Source organism: Heloderma suspectum, chromosome 3, assembly GCF_057233095.1.
Source record: "Heloderma suspectum isolate Gila_16-S chromosome 3, 16-S_ref, whole genome shotgun sequence".
Taxonomy (NCBI): Eukaryota; Metazoa; Chordata; class Lepidosauria; order Squamata; family Helodermatidae; genus Heloderma; species Heloderma suspectum.
The window spans coordinates 173,948,604-173,974,359 of NC_139460.1; the positions used below are offsets into that span (position 1 = coordinate 173,948,604).

At 41.3% G+C, this 25,756-nt stretch overlaps 1 protein-coding gene across 2 annotated transcripts in view; it reads left to right on the plus strand.

Moving 5' to 3' along the window:
- DGKH (diacylglycerol kinase eta) overlaps positions 1-25,756 on the plus strand; it is a 164,836-nt gene that overhangs the window by 78,034 nt on the left and 61,046 nt on the right. For both annotated transcript variants that reach the window (XM_084844920.1, XM_084844921.1), the window contains exons 3-8: positions 1,937-2,047; positions 3,280-3,360; positions 16,805-16,909; positions 17,184-17,316; positions 20,534-20,640; positions 21,689-21,814. In XM_084844920.1, the coding sequence (XP_084701046.1) occupies positions 1,937-2,047; positions 3,280-3,360; positions 16,805-16,909; positions 17,184-17,316; positions 20,534-20,640; positions 21,689-21,814 (663 nt within the window). The remainder of the gene's footprint in view (positions 1-1,936; positions 2,048-3,279; positions 3,361-16,804; positions 16,910-17,183; positions 17,317-20,533; positions 20,641-21,688; positions 21,815-25,756) is intronic.

Below are 25,756 nucleotides of genomic sequence, written 5' to 3' on the forward strand. Positions count from 1 at the left end.
TGTGTCATTTTTTATACACATAGTTGTTCTTTCGGTGTCTTCAGCATATGGATTTTGCTATACATAGTGTATTGCCCCTTTGCCCAGTAGTTCTCATGCCTACTGCAACTGAGACTAAGTACTGGATGTGTAACTGAAACAATCACGTATTCCAGACATTTACCCCTGCCCCCTAGTTTAGATTGTAAGCTCATTGGGGCAGGGACCTGTCCGCTTCTACTGTGTAAAGCAGTGTGCACAGTGATTATGCCTTCCTCCTCCTCCCTATGACGTTTGTTTGTTTGTTTATTTATTTATTTATTTATTCGCGTTTATATACTGCTTTCTACAAAGTATCAAAGCGGTGAACGTAAAATACAATGGGCTAAAAACAACCATAAATGTAACAATAAAAAGAACATGATACAATTAATTGTATCAAACCACACACAATACTATATGGGACATGGTTGCTGGGTCTCCCTTCTGAGGAAACCTCTGTAAAGGGATGAGTTTCAAGAAGACGTCTGAGTGTCGATACTGTGGGGGCCTGTCTAATAGGAGTTGGTAAAGTGTTCCAGAGGGTGGGTGTGGCAACACTAAATGCTCTACTGCAAGTGCTCCTGAGGTGAACCTCCAGAGCATGTGGCACCCTCAGAAGGGCTTCCTCTAATGATCGCAGAGATCAGCAGGGACATAAGGAGCGAGATGGTCCCTAAGGAACCTGGTCTCAAGTTGTTCAGGGCTGTATATGTTAAAAACACCTTGAAGTTGACCTGGTAGCTTAGTAGCAGCCAGTGCAGTTATTTTAGCAAGGGTCTAGCTTGCTTTTAGAAGGAGGCCCTGGTTAGCAGCCTCACAGCTACATTCTGCACCACCAGCAGCCCCATCAGGACTGGGACCATGACACGTGTTTTTCTGAGCATCTTCCTACAGTTGGTGTGCCAACTATGGCTGGTAATCTCAAGACTGGATTATTGTAATGTGTTCTATGTGGGGCTACCTTTGGGTTTGGTTGGAAGCTGTTAGTTGTGTGCTTCACAACTGAAGTGATATACATAGCCATCTAAAGAGAGGGGGGCATAAGACCATTAGGTCCAGGGTCTAAAATTACCTAGCTGCGCCACTGCACAGTCTGCTTGGAAATGATATGTAGTTGGGTGGTCAAGTGTAAGATCTGCAAAATGAGTTAAAGGCTGATCAAAGCCTTCCCCAGCTGCTCATACGTAGGGTACATATGTAAGCAAAGGACCATCTGATTCAGAAAGGCCTTAGATTCAACCTGCCTCCTCCCATACACTGTGATAATTATTTGTTCATGTCCCATACCCACACACACACTCACTCACTCTCACACACAGATATAGGGTCTTGGTCAGAAGTGATCTGTTTGGTCCCCCTCTTTGTAGCCTTGATGGAATTGACTGAATTTACAGATAGGACATAGACAAGATGGGACCCATAACAAAATGTTTGTGTATTCCTGCCCCTAGCCATTCTGGAACAGGAGGTCTGTTACTGCTGTTTGAGGCACGGAGGCAGGGAAGGTTTTTTTGAGGAGGAATAGAAAAAGGACATGTATTTTCTTTTCTACCTTCCTGAAACCTCTCTCCTGCCCCCACATTGTGCTGTACAGCACTATGGGGCTTAGGTTCATGAAGCTGGGTGCCAGCCCTGAACTTGAGCACTTCTGATTTAGAGATGGCCATTGCTATAAAGCAGTGGTTTCTGGAGAGTGGGAAAGGAAAGGGTATCCTATTTTCCTTCCTGAGAATTATTAGATGGCTGTACCACCCATAATAAAATGTATTCTTTGAATCTAACACTTCAAATTTTATCTCCAGAGAACAGAATCTGGTTCTCCTTTTCCTGTAAAGAGAATTATTATGCAATACATGTAACAATTTTGGCATATGTAGAATTTTGCATTTTAATCTATTTTTCTTATTTCTTCAAGACCAGTATAAAAGAAGGATTACTTTTGAAGCAAACCAGCTCTTTCCAGAGGTGGAAAAAACGTTACTTTAAACTTCGGGGCCGTACTCTTTACTATGCTAAGGATTCAAAGGTAATTTATTCTGTTAGTAATTAACATGTTTTCTCTGTAACACAAATTGGGTTTGGGAACTATTTTTAGCCTATAATGATAGCAGTTTTAAAATAGTATTAATATTATTGTTCATTCATTATTTTTCTTTATTAGTTGTGTTTCCTGTGTAGTTTCCTTTTAATCTTCTAAGATACGTAAACAAAACAAATGAAGAGAAGGTCTATTTTGGGAAGAAATCTTATTTCTTATTTTGGGAAGAAAATATTAGATGCTTTATGAAAAGAGAGTTGGGATTTACTTTAATCCCAAACTGATCTTGGCCGAAGCTGCTGTGATCTCAAAATGGACATTACCCAATGATACACTTAAATGATCTAGCCATAGGCAAAGGAAAAGAAGGTGAATCAGAAGCAAAGTCCATGGTTGCTTCAGCAGCAAGAATTCAGCAGAGCGATTGGTGTACTAGGCTCTGATCTGACAATTAGTGGGTTTTCACTGGTCATAAGATAATGGCATGTCTCACGCTCAGATAATTTCTTGGGTTTTTCAAAGGTCAGGATCTGTAGGTTGCCCTTAAAGCCATTCTTGAGTAGTAATCGGAAGACTAGGGCAGGAGTGGGCGGTTTGAAGACCTCCGCAGCTTTTGGCCCACAACACCCATCAGCACTACCTAGCACAACCAATGGTGAGGGATCATGGGAGTTGTATGCCAAAACTTCTGGAAGGTCACAAGTTGACCATCCCTGGTCTAGGGAAATGAAAATTGGGGAAGCAGCCTACTGCCCACCCTCTCAATGTGACAGAGCAGAAGCTTTGTTTCTCATACCCTAGGAAGACGCTAATAGTTGTATGGAAATAAACTTGCAGAAATGTCAGTCTCTGTACAATTGCATTATATTTATGCATTAGAATAACTTTCGAATAATCCATGACAATGAAATGAATGACATGTTGGGGTGAAAGAAAAACATACCAACAGTAGTGATGTGTATTTTGGGGCATGATGTTATAGCTTAAGCACCCTTTTTCTTTCATTTTTCATGTTTAAGTGAGAACTTGTCCATTTAGGGAACTATGTTAACATTGTTTTGAGATCCCAGATTAATTAAACTGTTAAGTATTTAAGATTAGGAGACTTGATTTTATTTTGTTTTTGTGCGTTTGCTTTTTTAAAAAAAGTCTGAAAAGAGAAGAGGCAAATGGAAGTACCGTGCACTTAAATGAAATACATCTGTATGTTCTTTCCACAGTCCTTAATATTTGATGAAGTTGACCTGTCAGATGCCAGCGTTGCTGAATCGAGCACAAAAAATGTCAACAACAGCTTCACGGTATGATGCCAATATACTAACAAGTTCAAAAATACTTTTGCGTTGTTTTTTGTTTTGTTTTTACTTTGCCTTAAACGTATTCTAGTAGAATCTCCCCCAGAGGTTTTTTTTTAAGAGTGTGTTTATTGAACCATCTTCTGTTTAATACATGGATATTTTTTTATTTGAAAGATTTTTATTCCCTCTTCAGCTGGAGAAGGCTTCCAGAGCAGCTTATATATATCAATAATAAGGAAGGTCCTGCCCCTAAGACATGCATGTTAAAAGTCAGACACAAAAGGAAAAGGAATTGGGATGGACGAGGAAGAAGCAAACTCAAACACTAGTTCTTGGTTATAAAATACAAGGATACAAGCTTCAGAGCTATCAGAACCTCTTGATTACCTTCAGAAATGTTGACACAGTGTTACCAGCATATACTGATCCAACAGAAAAGGACCCCGCAACTTTTTGTTTTGGTTTTTCTCTATGTTCAGCATGTCTCTCTCTGTCAGGGGTTCTCTAACTATGCTATCGCATGTTTCTTAAACTGAGCAGTAGTGACAATAATCTTCAGCTATGTTAAATGGGATGGGCAGACATCCCCACCCTGTGAATGGCAGACAATTCAGAAATAAATGCAGGTTCAGCAGGCCAGAAGTATGCTTTGTTTTGGGGGTGGGAAAAGATGGGAAATTGTTGCTATTTATTTACACTTGTTGGTGAAAAGGACTGGTGGGATATACTACCACTTGTATTGCATTGACTGAGAGGGAATAGGTAAACACCAAGGGCATCTCTACACCAGCCTAAAATCCTGCATTTAAAACTGGGCTTTCTGCTTCCATTTTAAAAGCAGGAGCACGACGACTCCCTTTACACACGCTTCCTTTCCGCCCTCCTTCTCCCCGTATCTGAGTCTTCCATTCTCTTTCATTGATCTCGCTCCTTGCCACTTTTCCTCTTTTCACGGAGGGAACTCAAGCGGAACACAGCAGGGTAATTTGATAGCTCATTATCTGCGATGTATTTAAAAATGGAACAAAGGGCGTTTAGTGCCGGAGACGCCCTGGAGGAACACGGCATCATGTAAAGAGCCCGCAAACTTCCATGAAAGAGCCTGCAAACTTCCAGGAAAGAGCAATCTCAATCTCAGGATAAAAGCTCTGTGTGAAGAAAGCCCAAGATAGGATTAGGAGAATAGTTTACACCTCTCTGAACAACTACCTGTTTTCTTTAGGGAGAACTGGCCCTCACTTTTCAGAACTGTTGGGTCTATAGCTGCTCCCATTGAAAAAGGTTTATTTTTTTAATATTTAAGAATATTTAGAAACCTTTGCTTCCTACTTCAAAAAGTTATGTCTTAAAAACACTGTAGTGGCTTTAAATGATGTATATCTTATAGTAATTATATTATTAATTCAGTAATATAATGTTATTTTAATTATCTATATATAAATTCAGGAAAATAAATTGGAACAAGAGGTTCTTCAGAAAGCACCAAATTTAGCTACTTCAACAAAACATGTATAAAGAAATATGTATGGGAGCTAATCTTGCCTGAAAAGTAAGATACAATTATAAAGAATATGCAGATCTACCCAATTTACATATTAGCTGTAATACAGGATTTGAGATTATATAGCAAGTCAGAGAAACAGACCCTGCTATGTATAAGCTTACAATTTATAGATGGCACATGGCATGTCCAGCTTTTGCTAGTCTTGCTTTAACTTGTAGGTTCTAATACATTGCTTACGATCTGTGTACGTGTGTGTAAGAGAGAGAGAGAAAGGCAGAAATATTAACAACAGAATATTCAAAAGTATTTAAGCTAAACATTTCAGCTTCCACCCTCATCAGTATGTGTGCTGTTAAATGGGTATCAGGAGCGGCAGTTTGGAATGCCTGGAGATGAAAGTTCCTTAGGAGAAAAAAACAGAGGTATGAGTGGTATAATATCTACGAATTGTCCTCCAAATTAATGGATTGTCCTCCATTGGGACTAAGGGTTCTCAGTCTATAGATCCAGAAATTTCCCCTTCTGTCAAGCATATCATTGTCTTTTGTTGGTTCTGTTGAAAGCAACTGTAAATCTGAGAGACTATGTGAAGGTGAGTTGAAATGTCTTGCAACAGGCTGCTCCAGTTTTTTTGGTAAGAAGTGAAGATTTGTGGTTAATGGAATCTTGTTCTTAGGTCCCTTTTAGTTTTCCCTACGTGTTGGATATGACATCCTTTTTTTTACATTCAGTTTAATAAGCCACATTAGTAAAAGTGCATGTTAACAGTTGCCCAATGCAGTAAGTTTTGTTAGTAACTGTGCCCCTGAAAGAAGCAGTTTCTTGGAGATAACTGCAGGTAATGCAACGTGTCGATTTACAATGTATGATCCTGGGTTACAAGTATCTTGTGTAAGTGCGGCCTTAACTAAGAATTTACGCAGAGTGGGCGGTTTTCTGAATGCGATGCATGATGTAAAATTAATGGCTTCTGTTAAACAGGTACAATAGGATATAATAGGGTAACTATCTTGAATAGTAATTAGGGGCAGTAGGATGGTAGTCCACAACAAATAGAATGCGATTTTCTTTTGAAGAGTTAGCCTTTGCATCACAAAGAAGGGTATCCCTGGATATTACTGATGCTCGATTGATGTTGTAGTCAACGATGTGACTGGGATATACACATTGTCAGAGATGTTCTTTAAGTTTGTTACATGTTTGTATGTATATATGTATGTATGTAAAACAAAAGTTCCACAGATATAAATCTGAACTCCTACTGATTACTAGATATAACAATTGCTATCTGGAGGGAAAACCTAAAGAGAAAAGTAGAAGTTTCTTAAAGAGGAGGGATGGAGAATTCCAAATCTTTAAGACAGGATGGAAAAGGTGCAGCCTGCAGGCAGCCCCCCAAATGCTGTCTGGCCAGCCCCAGACCCCAAGCATCTACCACCACGGAAAAAAAAAGGCAGGGGGAACACTCTAGGAACAGGCAGGCCTGTAGCTAGCCTAAAAGGTTTGGTGGGACTGCCAAAAATGTAGGGTGGGGTGGGGGTAGTTAATCTGGTTTGCAGGCCTTTTTAAGACAAAATTGTAAACCGTTTTTTAATTATGTGTTTGTAAACATTTTTAGGAGGGCAGGGAAAATTAAGGGGGCAGGGCCTCCCTAGCCCACCCTTGGCTACAGGCCCAGGAACAGGCTCTATGGTTCCTGCCAGAAGCTCATTCCTATAGTGTCCCAGGAAGCAGTGGTTGACGTTTCCTATGAATGAGGCATCTGCTCTATGGCAGGAACCATACAGCCTCTGCTAGAGCATTGTCTGTCTGTCTGTCTTTCTTTTCGTGATTGCCTTACTATGGCTGAGACTCATTAATTCTACTGGATTTATTAATTCTATTGAATTTATCTGAGCACAAAAAAACAAAGATGAATTGAAAATAATGTCAAGACTACATGCAGATGATGATGATGACAACTAGAGTAATATCACCAATAGTCAAAGAAAATGAAAGACTGGATTTAGTTGGCATAACTGGAAATTCCTGACTTATTCAACCAAGCCCTGGCTTAAAAGCTGCTCTATAAACCGTAATACCAGGTTTGTATGTCACACTAAGCTATCCCTGCCTGGTTTGTTTACCTCAAGAGTAGTCCAGGGGCCAATTTCCATTCTCCCTAAGCCTGCCCGGGGGCCACACCCTTGTTGCCACCATGCTGCTGATATTTGGTGGCAGCAAAGCAATCAGCCACACTAAAGGGCAGGGCAGGAGGGCTGAATGCAGCCTGCATGCTGCCTACCCCTGGCTATCTGCTCGTGCAAAGGGAGGTGTGAAGCAGTAGCTAATGGGCTGCATGCACAGGCTTGCTGATAGCTCACATTCTGATTCCTGGTGTATCATTATGTATGGATAAGTCTACTATGTCTTAAGTTGTATTCCCAGTTATGTGCAAACATGGTCATTAAGTTTTGGATGACAAACAGCCATGCAGAAAGAAGAAAGAGAATCAGAAATGCATGAAAGTACAGCAGGAGTAACAGAAGGAAGGGAAAGGGGCAACCGGATATCAGCATAAACATTCTTAAAACCCAGGGACAGAATAAAATTATAAAGAGAGAAAATAACAACAAGAACCACACTCTAAGAGACTGAAAAGGACAAACAAAAAGAACTATGATCAGAAACACACAAAAACGAGCATTAGGAAAGGAATTAAATCAAGGAAGAACATACCCTGAAAACCCCAAATGGGCTAAGAGATTCAAAAGAAAGATTGACAGAGAAATATCAAGCAAAGCAAGAACTAAGATCTTTATTTTTATCAGACAGGAATACTTTCAATTTTAAAAGAAATGTATATCATTCTATTTATAATTATTTGTTCCATATGCATTTCCATTTCATGTTTAGGATAGTCAGTCATACTTGAGTATTACTGTTTAAAGATACCTGCTGCTTAACTTGCATGCGGAAAGATGCAGAAAGCAAAGAGGAGCGTTCTGCAAATCCTATGAAGCAGTAAATGCCCAACTTCTCTTGGGAAAGAGATGCATTTTGTGCTTTATTCCTTCTGGAAAGTTAAAACAGTATACTGTTCAAAGGAATGGCTCTGCCTTGTAAAGAATGTTTACCTCTAAAATAAGTGTTTTTGTGGAAAGCTTTCCTTTGGAACATCATGTTAGCCCTCTTCTGTACTGCAAAAGATTCCTTTTAGCAGCCTGTACCCCTCTGGTAGTATGCTTGCCAGAGAGGGGAGGGCGGCGCACCTTTAAATATGAGATGTGGTTGGCTTGGTCAGTCACTCCAGCACTTAGCTCTGGCCAATCAGCTTTTCAGGTATTGCCTTAGGAAAAATGCTTAAATAAGAAAAAAAAATGTTTTCTGCAAGACACTCTATTTGCAAGACACTCAGAGAATAACTAAAATAGCAATCCTTTCATTTAAGTAGTGTCTTATGAAGTAATCAAGAATCAGACAACAGTTGGGATCAAAAATCTGGGAATCAGGGATATGAGATGCTTTATCCGGAAATCAGACTTCTGGCCCATCTGCCATATTTCCCTCTACCTATGCTTGTTGCTTTATAACAGTACTCCCCAAAGTGTGTGTTGGAGTATACTAGAGAACTGCTAGTGTGCCATGAGAAATAACTAATTTAAACAAATAAAGGTTTCGGGGCCTGGCCATCTCTGCTGGAAGTGGATAATATTGTCATATGTCTGCATTGGGTGTGATTAGATCATCCATTCAATCATTCCTGATGTAAGGATGTAGAGGAGGCTGTCTGTTGGAAGTCAGCATGAACCACTGTACTGGGATTGCCTCCTTTCTCATTCCAAGCAGTGAAACAAAGCAAGTGGACTCCTCTGGAGGTTTCTTCCCCTAGAAGTCAGCCTTTTCAGCTGGAAAGATTAATGTGTGCTTACATTTTCAGTTCAGGAAGAAAAAGTGTGCTTCAGCTATCAGAACATTTGAAAATCCTTTCTCTCCCCACCCCCCACCCCCTTTATCTCTGAAATCCGATGCTGTCTAGAGTTGACATATTGGACTGAGTAATTATTTTGTGTAGTTTAGCATAAATTTAACATGGCCATTTTCACCTGTTATGTGAAAGGAACAACCACTCTGTTCTTAGCTTTATCAGATAACATGCAAAATTGCCTTAGCTGTCCACTGAAGGAACTGGCTCAGTTTCCTTGAAGAAGTACCTTCTGACATGGGCCTCAATAAATGCTGCAGATACAGCTTTGAGGTTTCCTCTTTGTTCATGTGAGAGGAGTGGCCACCCTTTTCTTAGCTGTAAGGTAGTTTTAAGCAGTCTAGCACAGAAACAGGTACTTCCTCCACAGAAATGCTATAAAATAATAACAGTGATAAGAGTTTCAGTTTGTCATACATTTGCTCTGTAGCATAACTTACATATTTTTTATTTATAAAATTTATTGCGCACTTTTCATGATAAAATAATCCCAAGCTAGGTACAACCAATAAAACACAGTAAACTCATATAACATAGACCGAACTTCCCCCAATCAAACAGGGATGATAACAGTTTAAAACGGATAAATAACAGTTTACAGGATGCAGTAAAAAAAAAAAATTGTCAAATGTTTGGGTGAACAAATAGGTCTTTAGCTGGAGCTGAAAACTTGTAAGACTCAGTGCTAACCATATATGAGGGGAGAGAGTTCCAGAGTTGGAGCGCCTGTATCAAGAACACCCTGTCTTGGGTTGCTGCATATCAAGCCCCAGGCAAATGCAGCACCATCAAGAGGGCCATCCACACTGGATCCTAATATCCAGGCAGTTACATAAGGAGAAGGCGTTCCATCAGGTATTCAGGTCCTAAGCCATGTAGAGCTTTATATGTCAGCATAAGCACCTTGAATTTGGCTTGGTAGTTTATTGGTAACTAGTGCAGCTCCTTCAGAATTGGTCTAATATATTTCCAGTAGGCTCCCCATCTAGCCTTGCATTTTCAAGTTGTTATGAATGTGCAACAGAGGAGAAGAATACAAATTATCAACCAGGTACAGAGCAGGTGCTGTGAGCTTTAGATTAATGAACGCACTTAAAAATTACATCAGTAATTTACACACTTTTTGCTTTTAGGGAACTCTTTCTATATTGACTTGTCTGCTGAGGGATCCCTGAGCATCTAACAAGGAATCCCCTCTGCATTACAGAGATTTCTGGGATATGTTCCAGGTCAGCAGCTAGTTTTAATGTAGGCCAACTGAACAATGGATAAGGGGCCAGCAATATTGGCTCTGCCCACTGAATTCCTCCCACAGCCAAGCTGCAGGTAAAGAATCCTTTAACACCTTCTCCCAGCATGAACAGCAAAGGATGCTTTGACGAGTCCTTCCTTTAAGTTCCTCATACCATTCCTACCATTTGTATGTATCTTGGCTTATCCATGGAAATGAGCAGCTGAAAGCCCAATCCTATGCACAGTTGGGTACAACTAAACCCATTGAAATTAATGGGCCCAGCTGTGCTGGATTCTGCACAGAATGTGACTATGAGTTGCATAATAAAGAGAGTCTCTTGCTGTTCACACTGAAGGAGTTCAAAGACCTTGTTACCTGTGTCTAAGCTTGGATGCATAAGCAGCCATGCATAATAGGCTACGGGGGGTGTCTTTGGGAGATCGTGGGCAGGTTTTGCTCCTGAACGTCTAGTTGCTTATCCCTATTCTAGGTTCTCCCTGTTACCCCATATAAACTATGAACATGCGCAACACCTCCTCTTGAATTGTAGTGGAAGATTAGTGATGGTGAGCATGCTGCCTTTCAGGAAAGCTTGTCCACCGATTACAAATCTTCTAACTGAGAAACTGGTGTCCACAATTCCACTTGCCAAGCTCCCTATGGTGATTGTTCCATTGACCTCTGGCAAGCTTAAGGAGAGGACTCCTACTCTTCCTTTCCAGCTAGCCGCTGGGGATGGGGATTGTACCTGCAGTTGTGCTACACTCAATAATCCCTTGGTTGAAACTGGAAGAGGGAGACTGACCTACAGTTGTGCTTGGCTTTGGGGATGGCCACTGCTCCCCTCTCCATCTTCAAACCTGGAGCTGAGGAAGGGAACAGGAAATTGTCCTTTACCTTGTCCAGAGATGCAGCATGAGGTCAGGGACAGCTTGGCTATCAAGGCCAGCCCAAAACTGTGGAACCTTGCCTGGTACACTTTCAAGAAACCCTACTCCTTTTTCAGACTGTGAGGCACCAAGGTTCTCATTGTTAGATGGGACTTCTGTGGCATGATCAGCTACAACTGGAGTAAACAAGGTGGCTAGAAGTGATGTAGAGGTTCAGGGCCGGCGCAAGACCTCCCACTGCCTGAGATGGGAGGACACAATGCCTCCTGTGGTGGGGTGGGGAGTGCAAACTGCTGCTACTAAGGAAGGAGGAGCACAAACCGCTGCTGATGGGAGGATAAGCCGCCACCACCACTGCCCTTTCTCTCTTTCCCTTCCCATTTCCTAGCCACTGCCACCTGCCTTCCCCTCAATATTGGTGTGGTAGTACAGGTAATGTCCAGGGCCATCTCCCTTCCAATGCCTTGATCTCACAAAGGACCCCTCACTCAGAGTGAGGCAATTTAGCTGGGCAGGCTCTGTGGAAGGCTGTACTGGCTGATGTCCTGGAGGAAAGCTGCCAGTGCAGCTCCCCAGAGATCCTACTCACCTGATCCCTTGCTCTAAGTGGTCCTCACAGCAAGGCATTGGGTGGACACTGCTCTGGGAAACCGTGCTGTGGCAAAGGCTGCAGCAGGGGAGTACCAGTGCAGCCCTTCAGAGTGGCTGCCTGCCTATCCCTTACTCTGAGTGAGATATAGGGCGGGCAGCAGCAGCTGCTGCTCTTGAGAGCTGAAGCAGTTGCTTTCCTCCTGCCACATTTGCCACAGCAGGAGAGCAGCCAGCAGGTCTCTCCAGAGCACCCGCCCACCCTGTACCTCACTTTGAGAGGCATAGGGCTGTGGCCGCATTGGGACCCATGGCCCTCTTGATAGTAGGGGATACGGGATCCACTGCTCTTCCAGATCCTCCGCCTAAGGTAGGGGATTCACCCCACTTAATGGGAGGGCCAGCCCTGTGGAGGTGCCAGCAAAGGTGTGGGACAGCCCCAGGACACATTCCTAATCCAGAATTCTAGATGGAAAGGGAACAGCAGATGCCTTTTTTCTGAGATAGGAAGCCCATGCCTGTCCTGCCAAAGGATACACCTATTTGAGAAAAATCAAAGGTGGCCATAAGAAAATTGCCAAAATTCATATTAGAGTAATGTCTTTATTAGGCCCACTTGAGTTTGCCTAAAAAGGTATTAAACAAATATGGATTTTGGAAATTATCTGAAACTCCTGCCCTACTTTCTTCCAGACCTATCTTGCCACTGGGGCTGCAGCCAAGTCTAGTGGATTGACCTAACTATCTTGATGACTCATTTGGGGAAGGTCCACTTATTCAGATGATGGGCCTATGACTAGCAGTGCCTAAAAGCCTGTCAGACTAGCGCTGTGCTCTAGAGCAGGGTAGGCAACCTTTTTGGCTCCATGGGCACATTTTACATTTTGAAATGTGTCTGCGGACACCACGAAAAATTGCTGTCAAAGTGGGTGAGTGTGCCTGCCTCCTCCTTTTCTTCCCCCCCTCGCTATTTCTTCTTCTGCTTCCCCCCTGCAATTTACTCCTCCGCCTCCTCTCACTTGCTACTTCCTCCTCCTTTCCCCCTACTCATTATTTCTTCCACCTCTTTCCCCTACTCATTATATCCTCCTCCTCTTTCCTCCCCACTCACTATTTCCTTCTAATTCCCTCCACTCCTGCTACCCTCACCTTATCTCCCAGTCTACCATATCTATGGGAGGGGAGGAAAGCTGCAGTGGAGGTCAGAAGAAAGGAAGGAAAAGCTGTGGTAGCATTTACGGGGGTTGGAGAGGAAAGGCTGTGGCAGCGGTGGCATCAGCAAGGAAAGGAAAGGCTGTGTTGGCAGTGGTGTGGGGATGGGTGAGGAAAAGGAAATGAAAGCAGGTGGCAGCAGTGGGGGAAGGAAGGGGTCAAGCAGGATCTGGTGGATGCACTTGGGGGTCATAGCGGGCGCCACATTACGGACCCCTATTCTCTGCTATTAATGGGTTCTGTATCCTTTCTAGTACTGACACAAACACTTTATTCTACATAGTTTAGAATACAACTTCTTTGTAGCTCAAGGTCTGAAGGATATGTAAGCTTGCTTACGTGCGTGCGCGCACATGTGAAGGACAGAAAGACTAACAACAGAGTATTCAAAAGAATTACCAGAAAAACAAAAAATTACCAAAAAAGTATTCTTATAAAAAAACTTGAGCAGCCTATTGCAGGACATTTCACCTCACCTTCACATAATTTCTCTGATTTACGGTTGTTTCCAATTGAACAAACAAAAGACAATGACATGCTTGATGAAAGGGGCCATTTCTGGATCTATAGACTGAGAACTCTTAGTCCCAATGGCCTTAATCTGGAGGACAATTCATAGGTATTATACCACTCATACCTCTGTTTTTTTTTCTCCTAAGGAACTTTCATCTCCAGGCATTCCAAACTGCCGCTCCTGATACCCATTTAACAGCACAGCTACTGATGAGGGCGGAAGCCAAAATGTTTAGCTTAAATATATTTTTTGAATACTCTGTTGTTAGTTTTTCTATCTTTTCTATTTTACCTTAACACTGACTGCATCCACAATGGATCCAGAGCCTCCTTGTTGTTTTGCTGTTCTGCTGCTTTACACCAACCCTCCCCTCCCCCCGCTTCTATATATACACATTTGGGACGACATCTAGCTGTGTTTAACAAATTTTAGTAAGTCACCTTTCTGCTGTCATTATTTCTGCAGCTTCAAGTCAGATCCATGATAGATCTTCTACTACATGGGTGCTGAATTGTGCCCCACCAGGCCCTCTGTAGGTTGGATGACATCAGTGGGCATGGCAGAGACTCTGTTCAGTGTTGGCCATCTCCCCAGCTTTGTGTGTTGTGTGTCGTTCTCATGGGCATAGTGTGCGCTGCATAAAGCCACTCGGCCAGCTCTGGGAAAAGCAGCCAAGTTCCCCATCACCTTCATACCCACTGTTATCTCTGATTTCAGATCGGGGATAACAGTGAGGATTCCTCGGGGGGCAGGGGTGTCGTCCAATGGGCAGGGCTTGGTGGACAAATCCTACCCTTGAAGGAAAACCATGGAGGCTCCACGGGCTGGATGTGGAACCTCTGGCCCACATAGGCTCTGTTTTAATGTAAGGGCATATTGAATATGGCATATTGTTATTAGTAATCATCACATATTACACTAAGTTCCATTGAAATCATGCAACTGACTCTCTGGATTGGGTCCAAAGAGTGTTTTCAGTGAGATTCTCCTCTGTAATCATGGGGACATATTATTTTGGCAAATACACTTTGGGTTGAATCTAGAGGAAGTTAATTAGAGGATAAGTTTGTCATGACGAACTTAAATCCCATTGATTTAAATGGCACTAAAACATGACTAACTTCCTCTGCATCCAAGTGGAACAGGTGACTGTTAAAGGAAAGCATTGGGAGAAGAGCATAGCTGCTGGCAGTACACATTCATAATTAATGTGAACATGCAGAAAGAAGTTCCAGTTGTTTTATTCATTTATTTATATTGGTTTTTTGAAGACGTGTTTCTAGCCAAAGGTCTTCAAAGCAGTTTACAAGCTAAAAAACATAATAAAGTACAAAATCAAACCATTAAAAATAACAGATGTGAACAACTTCCCCATAAGATCTCAACAAGTAGGCATTTTTGTATGGGAGAAAGTACACTGTAAGGTATGCTGGGCCCGAACCGTATAAGGCTTTGAACTGTGCTCAGAAACTAATCAGGAGCCAAAGTAGATTGAATGACAAGAATAACATGATCTCTCTAGTGGGTGCCCCAAAGCAGTCTGGCCATAGTTTTCGGCACTAGCTGTAGTTTCCAAGCACTTATCAGAGGAAACCCCATGTAAAGAGCATTACAGAGTCCAACCTGGATGTGACCCAAACATGGGGTAACAGTGGTCAGACTTGCCTTCTCCAGAAAAGGGTGTAGCTGGTGCACCAGCCAAGAAGATACTCTTAGCCACAGCTGTTCCCTGGCCGTCCAGGGCAAAGCTGGGTTCAGGAGCATTCCCAGACCATGAACTTCAGCAGGGTGCAGGAAAGTCCACTTAAACTTGCATCAGCTTTCCTATTGACTAAAAGCACCTCTCTGTTGTCTGATTACGTATCAGCTTATTAGCCGACATCCTATCTTCTACTGAATTATATTACAACGTTTCTGTGGACTTAGATGGAAAAAAGAGGTAGAGCAAGTGTCATCAGCATATTGATGACAGCCCGGTCCACCTCAGATTCTTTTGCTCCTTAAATAAAGGTAACGTTAAGGCTGCAATCCTTAAGCACACTTACTTGAAATCAGTATTGAAGTCAGTGGAAATCTGGTCCCCAATCTTGAACACTTCTGGATTAAGTGTCTTCATTCCATTTCATAGCATAAACTTCTTTCATTTTCATGGGCATAAATTCATCCCAGTCAGGAGTTGTGGAAAATACCCTGACTTTTGTAGATGAAGGGAAACTTGTCCGTATGGTAAAATTAAAAATGAAACCTTTATTTAGTGTTATAATTTCTTAAACATGAAGCAAAAAATACAGTGTTTACTACTAACCTTTAAAATTGTGGATAAGAAGAATGAGAGACATGCTGCTGTATGCATTCACTTCTGTTCAGGAAAAGATGTTAATGGGTATAGAGAGGGCAGGAAATGCAAAGCTGAGAAAGGTCCTTCAGTTTCGTAGGCAGCTTGGACATGTAAAAATGCCTGCACGTTTATCCTACTTCCTTGTGACTCATGGGCTGTGCTGTACATAGTGAGCTTGCTAGATACATTAAGGTGCAGTTTAGCGAAGGGCAGTATAGAACAAACACATGGCAGAAAACATCAGGTAAGTAAGAGACAAATAAGCACTTGTCTTAAGATGTTGTGTTTGCTATTAAACTGACTGTGTAAGATAAAAATCTTTCTGATTTGTCTTTATATGGACTAAGAATTGTAAATCAGTTATCTGTAGATATAAATGGGTTGCAGTTTAACTTAAGAGCCTTTCAGACAATGTGGCTATGGAGAGGTATAGAAATTTAATAAATAATAAATCAAATAAGGAAAAAACAACTCTTTAGAATGTTTTCTGCTTTAAACTATTTATTTCCTCCTACTCAGAAATCAAAAGCTTTTTAAAGTCAAGGGTAGCAATATAAACCACAGTAATAACCCTTCTTCAACTGGTCTGAATTGCTATTTGGTTTGCTTGTCAGGGTTGTAGTTTTTGTGTTCACTCCCTGTCTTCTCTACAATTCCTGTACAGTTACTTCCAATAGTAACTAATACATGATTGCAAAATTGTATAAATGCAATGCCCTGGTAAATGTCAGAGTGAGAAATGGATTAAATATCCTTAGAACCTGGGCTTGCTGTTCTCAGCAGGAACTATCATAAATTTGTAGTCTCTGGATTTGCTACTAGAGGTAAACAAGAAGAAACTGTCTTTCTAAACATCTTATATCTTTATCATACACACATACACACACACACACACACACTGTATATAAATAAAAACATTGTATATAAATAAAAATTGTGAGAATTGTTTTTAAATGCTCCTCATCCACTTGTGATGCAAAACTGATAGGAGAAGATCTTAGTGAATTACAAAGGCAAGCATGTAAGGGTATTATAATTGGTAACTAATTTGTTTTTGTAATTATGAAGATCAAGATTTTACAAAATGTATGAGAGTGATCATTTACATATTAAATAAGCAAAAGCAACTGTCTTGTTGTGTTACATGTTAGACTGTCTTCCCTATAGCAATTCTGAGTCACTTTATCAAGAGATCTCTTTCAGGTAATCACACCATTCAGGAGATTAGTATTGTGTGCAGAGAATAGAAAAGAGATGGAGGATTGGATCAGCTCACTGAAGTCTGTACAGTCCCGAGAACATTATGAGGTAAGGTTAATGCTGCTATTGGTGCATCTTTATTTAAATATTGCTAATTTTTCAAGATACAGTAAATGTGGAACAAAAGGTGTGTGTTCTTGATGGAGTATGGAAAACTCATGGAACTAAAATAGAGATTGGAATAAACATTTATATTTAGTTCATCTTACTTTTGTTTCAAGGGATTGGGGAGTCCAGGAGGAGCTTTTCAAACATTAGATGGTTTTGGCTATGGAAGTGATATCCTGTACTTGCAATTTTGTCTTAACTTCTCCTTTATTAGACTGCACAGTTTAATGTGGAACATTTCTCAGGGATGCATAACTGGTATGCCTGCTCCCATGCTCGACCCACCTTCTGTAATGTATGCAGAGAGAGCCTTTCTGGAGTTACTTCCCATGGCCTGTCCTGTGAAGGTAAAGTCATCATTCCCCCCTTATATTATCACATAATTAATTGCTAATATGGAGGATAAGAATATGTCTACTTTAAAGCTAATCAGGATTTAGCTATGAAACATATGTGAACATCATGTTTTCTACCTCAAAAAGTTTAGGGCTCCTTAGAAAAACCTTTCAAGGTTCTTGTTACTCTTGCTTTCTTGGAATCAACTCATCTGCATTTCCAGAAACAGTACATTGCCATGCATCTTACTTTGGGAAGCTAGCTTCATGAGAAATACAGGTTGTTTAGAGTGCCATTCTTGTGTTGGTCATATGGAGTGAGACAAATAATACAGGTTAAGAGATCTTCTAATGGAAGAACCACAGGTGTTCAAAACTACTGGAGGTTTTCAGTGTTTTCTTCCCCTTACCACAGACCGAAAAGACACATTAGGTTCTTGTTTTATAATCTGGTTTCCTGTGCCTTCTTGAAAGATGGTGATATGAGATGAGTTTTCTTTCTTTTTCATTGTGCTGTGTGAGTGTTTTGTATTGAACTAATCCAATAGCCCTGTCCCCCATTCACTGGGGATACTGTTAACTTGATTTAGTTCAGCAGCCTTTTCAAACATAATGGGAAACTACAGTTGGAACTAACCACAGCTTTCCACATTCAGGCATTATGGGGAACTACAGTTAGTTCAAAATGGAAGTTTTCAATCTCATTTACTCATGTGCAAAGGAAGAAAAGAGGGAAGAGCAGAGGTTCCTCTTCTCCTTTGCACAAGAGGAGGCAACATCAAAAGCTGCCACTTTTGAATTAACCATAGTTCTCCACTACATCTGTACTGGGGTGACTATGTTATTTAACAGACCACAGTGATCTCCTCTCCTCACATGCAACATTAGCTAAAGGCTAGTTTTTGTACTAGGAAACTCATTGCATTTGAATGGGGTACACATGCTCAAAAACCTGGATACAAGTATACAAAAAGAATACTGTAGTGAGCCTTTATAATTGTTATACTTTCCCAAGAATTAAGTAAGAGAAACCAAGAAGAGACTGCATGATTTCTAATGCTTAGGTCATCCCTGGCTGGGATGCAGGGGGATTCAAGAGAAGTTTTGGAGTGCCACCGTGGTCAGTTTTTCATGCAATAAATACAGAACTAATATTTCATTTGTTGCATGGGAGTCCAGACATATTCCTTCAAAGCAGCATTCTGTTGTTAAGAGATTGCATTTTCCAAGCCTTCAAACCATAGTACCTGTACCTGAAAAAATGAGTTTCTTCTCCTAGATAGAACATCTATTGACGTTATGCCAAAGCTACTCTTCTGCACACAAGGTATCTTCTGCTCATGCGAGGACTAGGGCATTGTGTAAGAAAAGTAGATCTAAATCCAAAAATGATGTTGCTTGATAGACAGATTGCTTGTGCAACCTCCTGTATAAGCAGAGAACCTGCCTATTATGATATTCCCTGATCTCCTGGATTAAGGTCTTATGCAAACGTTGACCACTAGCTCTGTCCTGCAATCTGCCCTACCACTCACACTTCTTTGGTTTAATCTCATTTTCAATTTTCATGTGGAGTATGGTTGTGCAAGTGTTCAAATTCCTAGTGGATTTTGCTTGTGGCATGCATGGTGAGAGCAACTCTCTCCTTTCCCCACACTCTGTGTCAATTTTGTGACTGACTTTATTCTGAAATCGTTTCTGGCTCAGAAGTTCTTCTTTGCCAGTGTAGAAGCACTCAACTTGCCTTGAAAAGAAAAGATGATCATCTACAAATGGTACCCCTGCCACAACTGCCCCATCATTTTGAGAACCTTTCACTTAAGTTTATTTATTGAAGGATTATTTACTGAAGGATCTACTCTGATTTAGCCTTGCAAACAAGTTTTTTTCCTAACTCTTGCAAGACCAAGACAGAGCTCGTGAATAATTTTTGATAGCTGTCCAAAGAAAACGTTTACCTCCTAGTAGGGACTGCATTTTGAACACAGTTCATGTCAGTATCTGAAATCTATTTCCAGGATTTTAAAGTCTGCTGTTCATATTTGTATTCTTGGAAACAAAATAACAGGTTTTGTGTAATCCCACAAGACAACTGTTACACTTCCTGACAAGTTAAACTACAAATCCCAGGACATGGGTCTTGTCAGATTAATGCTTTTTCTTTTTTTGGAATCAACAAAGGCATTTGGAGAGAGCAGCTGTTCTTGGAAAACGACCAACATAAAGCTTCTGGGATGATGTATGGCACAGTGAGAAGCTTGCAAGCAATATGCTTTAATTATGATAAATGATGGTTATTTTGCATTTCTTTAATGCTTAAGGAGGTTTTACATACAATATCTCTTTACTAGTTCAGAACCCTGGAGCCATGGTTTCTGTAGGTGGCTTTTGGTAGACATTGCCTATCAGCCTCAGCTTCTCTGGGAATTCTAGTGGCCCGAGCGACTCTGTACAAACTAGAATAAAGGTTGTAATGCATTTTGACTGCTGAAAGTGTTATGTAGATGATGAGCAGCCTTTTCAGGAATTTGTCTACTGTGGAGCTAGCTTATGCCTGTGCAGTAATACTCAAATAGCTTTCCATGTAAAGCGGTTGCCTTCTATCCCTCTTAATGTTCAAGTTACATCTATTTGCCAGTGCATATGCATCTCAGTGCTTGGGGGGCAGGGACAGGCACTTTTAAAGCCTTTAGGATGCTGTGCGAGGGTCTGTGGACAAGCTTGCGCAGCTCCACATTCCCCCAAGCCCCAAAGCCTTGTGCTGTGGAAGAGATCCCTCCCAACTGTGAAGTCCTATAAGTGGAAAAAGGACCACCCGGTGATTGTTTCTGGTTGCATGATTATCTTTGTTACATCCTAAACATCTAACTGCATTCTTACTGTGTAGAGTCCCCTGAAATGGAGACAGGGATTCTGGCAGTGAAACTACACTGTTTGGGCTGTTGCTGTGTGCAAATGCATGACCCTGTGGTGAGTGTCTCAGAGTCAATTGGCTGGTCAGTAGTTTGGCAGTGGTTGGAAAAAGTGTGGTTTGGAACCTTAAGAAGCTGAACACTTTTCCACTGTAGTACTGGGGAAGGTCTGAGGTAGAGAAAACCCCTCTAGAAGTGTTAACACTGTAAATCTGCCATATTATACTCTGAAGTGATCTGCATATGATAAACTTCTGTGAATATGTATAAACAACATTCAAGGAATATCTCAGGAACATGCCTGTGTTTTCTTCTAGTATGCAAGTTTAAGGCTCACAAAAGATGTGCAGTGAGGGCAGTAAACAACTGCAAATGGACTACATTGACTTCAATTGGAAAAGATATTATTGAGGATGAAGATGGTGTAAGTATTTCTGTAAAATGGCAGGCAGCACATCGCATGCTTCATTTTTATGTAGAAAAAAATCTTCTAATAATAATTAGGCAGGGCATTGTTACTTATATCTGGTTACGGATCCTTATCTATAGTAGGGCATTTTCTTTGTTTTTGTTTTAGCACATTCTGTCCTGCTGGATTGAGGTTTGTAACCATACCCCAGACAAGTCCTTGGTCCTCTTTCAAGGAGACCACAGGGGAGATTACAGATTCCCTTGTGTGTGGCCTGTCTTTCTTTGTGCAACAAGTTCCTTTCCTTCTGCAGGAAGTGGCTGGCTTTTTTTAGTGATTTCACAACAGATATGCCACCTGGTCTTCTAGACCAGGAACAGAAGGGACTTCACTCTCATTGCCATCATACAAAGATTACTATAAAGAGTTGAGCTACGCTGGCAATCAAAGTGTAATCTGGGGAGTTTATTGATAATGGCAGGAACCCAAAGGGCCGTGTGCAGTCTTTTCTCCTTACAGAAGTGCCCCTCACCCCAGGAGAATCACCCCTGAAGTCCTGGCCATCCTCTAGAGTTGTTGTTGTTGTTCAGTCGTTCAGTCGTGTCCGACTCTTCGTGACCCCATGGACCATAGCACGCCAGGCCTTCCTGTCCTGCGCTCTCTCCCGGAGCGTGCTCAAGTTCATATTCATTGCATCGGTGATGCTATCTAGCCATCTCATCCTCTGCCGTCCCCTTCTCCTTTTGCCTTCAGTCTTTCCCAGCATCAGGGTCTTTTCCAGAGAGTTTTCTCTTCGCATTAGGTGGCCAAAATATTTGAGCTTCAGCTTCAGGATCTGTCCTTCCAATGAGCACTCAGGGTCCTCTAGAGTACCATTCCATTAAGCCTGAGAGGCAGCCACCACACAAGCAGAAGCCCTTTGTTCATGTGCACAGATGTCTCTGGATCAGAAACGAACAGCTTTTGAAATGCTTTGAAGAAAAATCTGGTGAATATGGAGGAAACCTGAAGGAAGGTGATTTACCTATTTTTCTCCCTTGACCTTAATAACACTCCACTGTAGGTAGCTATGCCTCACCAATGGTTAGAAGGAAATCTGCCCGTCAGTGCCAAATGTGCAGTCTGTGACAAGACCTGTGGCAGTGTTCTACGCTTGCAAGATTGGAAGTGCCTTTGGTGTAAAACTATGGTAAGTTCTGATTGATTAACTTTGTTTTCCTCAAAAATGCTCTACTTGATTCTCCTCTTAATTGCTGTGGAGGACTTTGGTTTTGGCTGAGGCCACCGACTGACTAAAGAATGTTTAGTTGATCAATTAAATGGTTTTTAACAAATTAATCAAATAATTAAAATACATGTGCATTTGTTAGTATTTCTTATTGCAATAACATGCTAGAACCAAAACAACTTAAAATATAGTATTACCTTAATTCAGAGACATAACTGATTAAAATCTGTCCTCACCAACTAATCACCTATTATTGGTGATCTCCCAGTTGAACCAATTTAAGCTTGCAGACCTGGTTTTGATCCTTACACAATGATCCTTACACTTCTTAATTTCATTTTTACTATTTTTGATATGGTCATTGCTTAATTTGATTTCAAGTTCACTGCTTTCATTTCAAATGCAATTGCATATTGGGTGGGGTGTGATTTGCTCCATATCTGATGAACTCTGACTTTCATTAATTTATTATTGAAGAGAACGCAAAAATGAAACCTTGAAGAATAGTTAAATATCAGAATAAACTATTATTTAGAAACTATAACGCAGGCTGCATAATTTGTGACACATTAAGTTGAGTACAGCCTATCATTCATATATTGTTGCCTGCAAGCCCCTATTTTTCTCTTTAATTTCAGTGCAGTCCTACTTATTTAATTTAATATTGGTTTGATTTGTTATTTTTATCCCACTTTTCTGTCTGTGGATAGGCAAAGCAGCTTACATAATTAAAAATAACAAAGAACAATCCTATGCATGTTTAGACAGAAAAATGTCCTACAACACCCAGCATCCCTCCAGCCAGCCATGTTGGCTGGGGTATGCTGGAAATTGTAGGACTTTTTTCTGTCTAAACATGCATAAGATTGTGCCCTAAGACACTAAAACATAAACAAGTGGTACTTACAACATGGAATTTGTTTGATGAATAAACTGGTTCAACAGGACTCCTTTATTCTACTTGGCATCTTTTTATTACTTTCCTGAATCAAAATAGACAAAATAAACACCTGCCTCCTTAGGATCAATCATTCTGGAAAGATTAAATTTGTTGAATTATGGATGCATGGCATTCCTCATGTGCTTTCTTAATTGCACACAATGGAATTCTTTTATGGATTTTTGTTTTTAGATTGCAGTGATCAGTTTGTTATGGTTTGTTAAAAATGCGTGTGTGTGTATGTTATCTTCTGGCCATCTATATTACAATAATAATCTATGGTCTGTGTGCTTAATGAAGATAACCTGATAAAAGGGTGTTTTCTTTTTAATGTTGCTCCCCTTCCAGCCACTCCATCCCATTCTATTCCTCCCCCACCTTTTTGTTTTCTCCTCCAACAGTTAAACCAGCATTCTGTGGCTACTGAGCATGCTTAGTTACCATTTGGGAATTTTTCTGGGATTCCCCCCCTCCCTTGTTTTCGAATGATTTTCTGAACTTCTGCAGACCTTGAGACTCCCTCAAGCTTGGTGATACCGCCCTCTTATGCATGGGTGGTGCTGTTTTGGCTACATAAGCAATGGCAGCCACAGCCTGAACACTGGAAGCAATAGTCATATAAACAAACAGTTTTAAGCCAGCAACAGATAGAACCCCCAATACATAGGATTTCTATGCTGGCAGGATTTTTGGCAGCATTCTAGAGCTCTTGCTAGGCGACGTGTGCTCCTGTGTATGCGCACGCATGCTCACCCTCCACACCCCTGGAGAGGAAAGCCTTGGCTAAATGCGTCTTGAGGATGAAGATGAATACCTTCTGAACACAGTGAAAGCAGCAGCTCCAATAATGTTCTTTGAGAAGGTTCTTTTCTTCTCCTCCTCAGTGAGTCCTTTGCCATCTTTCCCCCAGTTAGGGATGTATTACTTTCTCTTGTTTTCATAGTGGCCTTGCTCAGTGTGTGTGTTGGCTGTTTCCTCTTGACTATGGTGCAGTGGCTTAAAAAAGTGATTGTGGACATAAAATGCCCACTACAGATGGCCACAAGCATTTCTTGATCTGCTTGAGTAAACAATAAAAGGTAGATTCCTGCATACATTGAGAAAAGATTACACAGCAGGCATGCTGTAACCTAGCTTCTGGACTCTGGGTCTGGGAAAGTGCCCTGGTGGTTAGTATCTTGGCTCCACCTGTGTACACCTGGAGTTCCTGGGTACAAGTTCTAGAAAACCACTTGGTTTGCACTCTGGTCTTGTTACTACCCCTGTCTGTGGGGGCTCCTTCTATTCTTTTGTCTGATTTTGGTGCTTGGCCTTTTTCAGAGGTTTTGGTTAAAATGGACACAGCTAAAATGGCTTCTAAATGGTCTAAGGATCAGGACCAAAAGCATGCCTCCTCAGCCCTGTCCATCACAACAGGTGCTCAGCACATGAATTACTAACACATGAATGACCATGGCCAGGATTTTCTTCTCCAGGAAAGGACACAGAACACAGGAAGCTGCCTTTTACCAAGTCAGACCATAGGTTCATCTAGCCAGCATTGCAGGACTGTCTGGCAGCAGGTTTCAAGGACCTTTTGCATGCAAAGCGTGTGCTCTGCTACTGAGCTACAGGACCTCCCTGATGGATAGCCAAACTAGTAAAATGCACTCTGTGACACTGATGCCACCTGAGCATCCAAAAACAGTGATAGATTAAAAAGAGCCATGAACCTAGATCTTAAGGGAGGAAGTACAACCTTGCCCAAAATCTAGCCCTGGATTGACTGGTGTCAAAGTGAACAATATTTCTGTCTTAACCTGAGTTAAGTTTCAGTTTATTCCCCCACATCCAGTCCCTCACTGCCAACAGACAGGGTTTCCAGAGATCCTCCTTATGATCCAATGAAAATGAGTTACTGAAGTGTAATCATAACACTGCAGAGCAAATCTCCAGATAACTTCTCCTAGTAGCTTCCTGTAGATTAGGGCCACAAGTCACCCAGCTCTGGTGTAGATATTGAAAGCATGTCAGACAGGATGGAACATGGGCACCGCATTAGCCAAAGGTCATGAGGCAGAACCAAAGGTCATGAGCCAGTCGCCCACAATCAGCAGCACCTTGTGATGATCAGGAATTATTTATTTATTATTTTATTGTATTTATTATATTCTTAATCCTCCCAATAACCAGTGTTCTCTGGGCGGAATGACCAGAGCTACCTAAGTACAGTGTGTCTGTATGGCAGCAATTTTGCTTATTCATGCCCCTGTTGAGGGTCACCCAGTCTTCTCTCCTTACTAGTTGGACAAGTCATTCTTGAAAGGTCTTCACAACCTACATTTCTCATTGAATCCAACCACAATTGTTTGTGGAATCTCTGTTTAGTATTGTCTGTAGGCTGAAGCCCTTGAAGCTGTGGCCTCCTCTCTGTCAATATAGCCTTTTGGTCACAATACTCTCTGCTAGATTTGTGAGTGATCTATGTGTTTCATCACAGTCCTTTCCTATGAATGTACACCCACACTTTGCATTCCTCCCTAAAGTGTTCTCTGATTTCCTTAGGATATGGTATTTCCTGTCTTCTTTCCAGACCCTAAAAACAATTGGAAATGGCTCGGCATACTTCTAGCTTTTTTAAAACTGGGAACAGACTGTGGTGTTCAGGAAAGATAATAACCTCTTGCTCTGCTGTATAGATCTGAAGAAAGGACATAAAGTGTTTCCACAGAGGGAAACTCTCACTGTGTGGTGTCATCTACACTCTCTGCTATAAACTAACTAGGCAACCTCTTCCAGTAAGAATGAAATGTCATTCTACTAGAAATGTAGTTATGTTTTCTACTCACTCAGCTTTTGTAAAACATGATGCCTTCGATATGCATGGAAGGTCAGATGCAACCATTTGGGGAGCATTCCTCCACATCCTGCTCTTAGGAGGAGGGCACTAGCATCCTCTTCCAGATAGGTCCAGATGCTCTTCA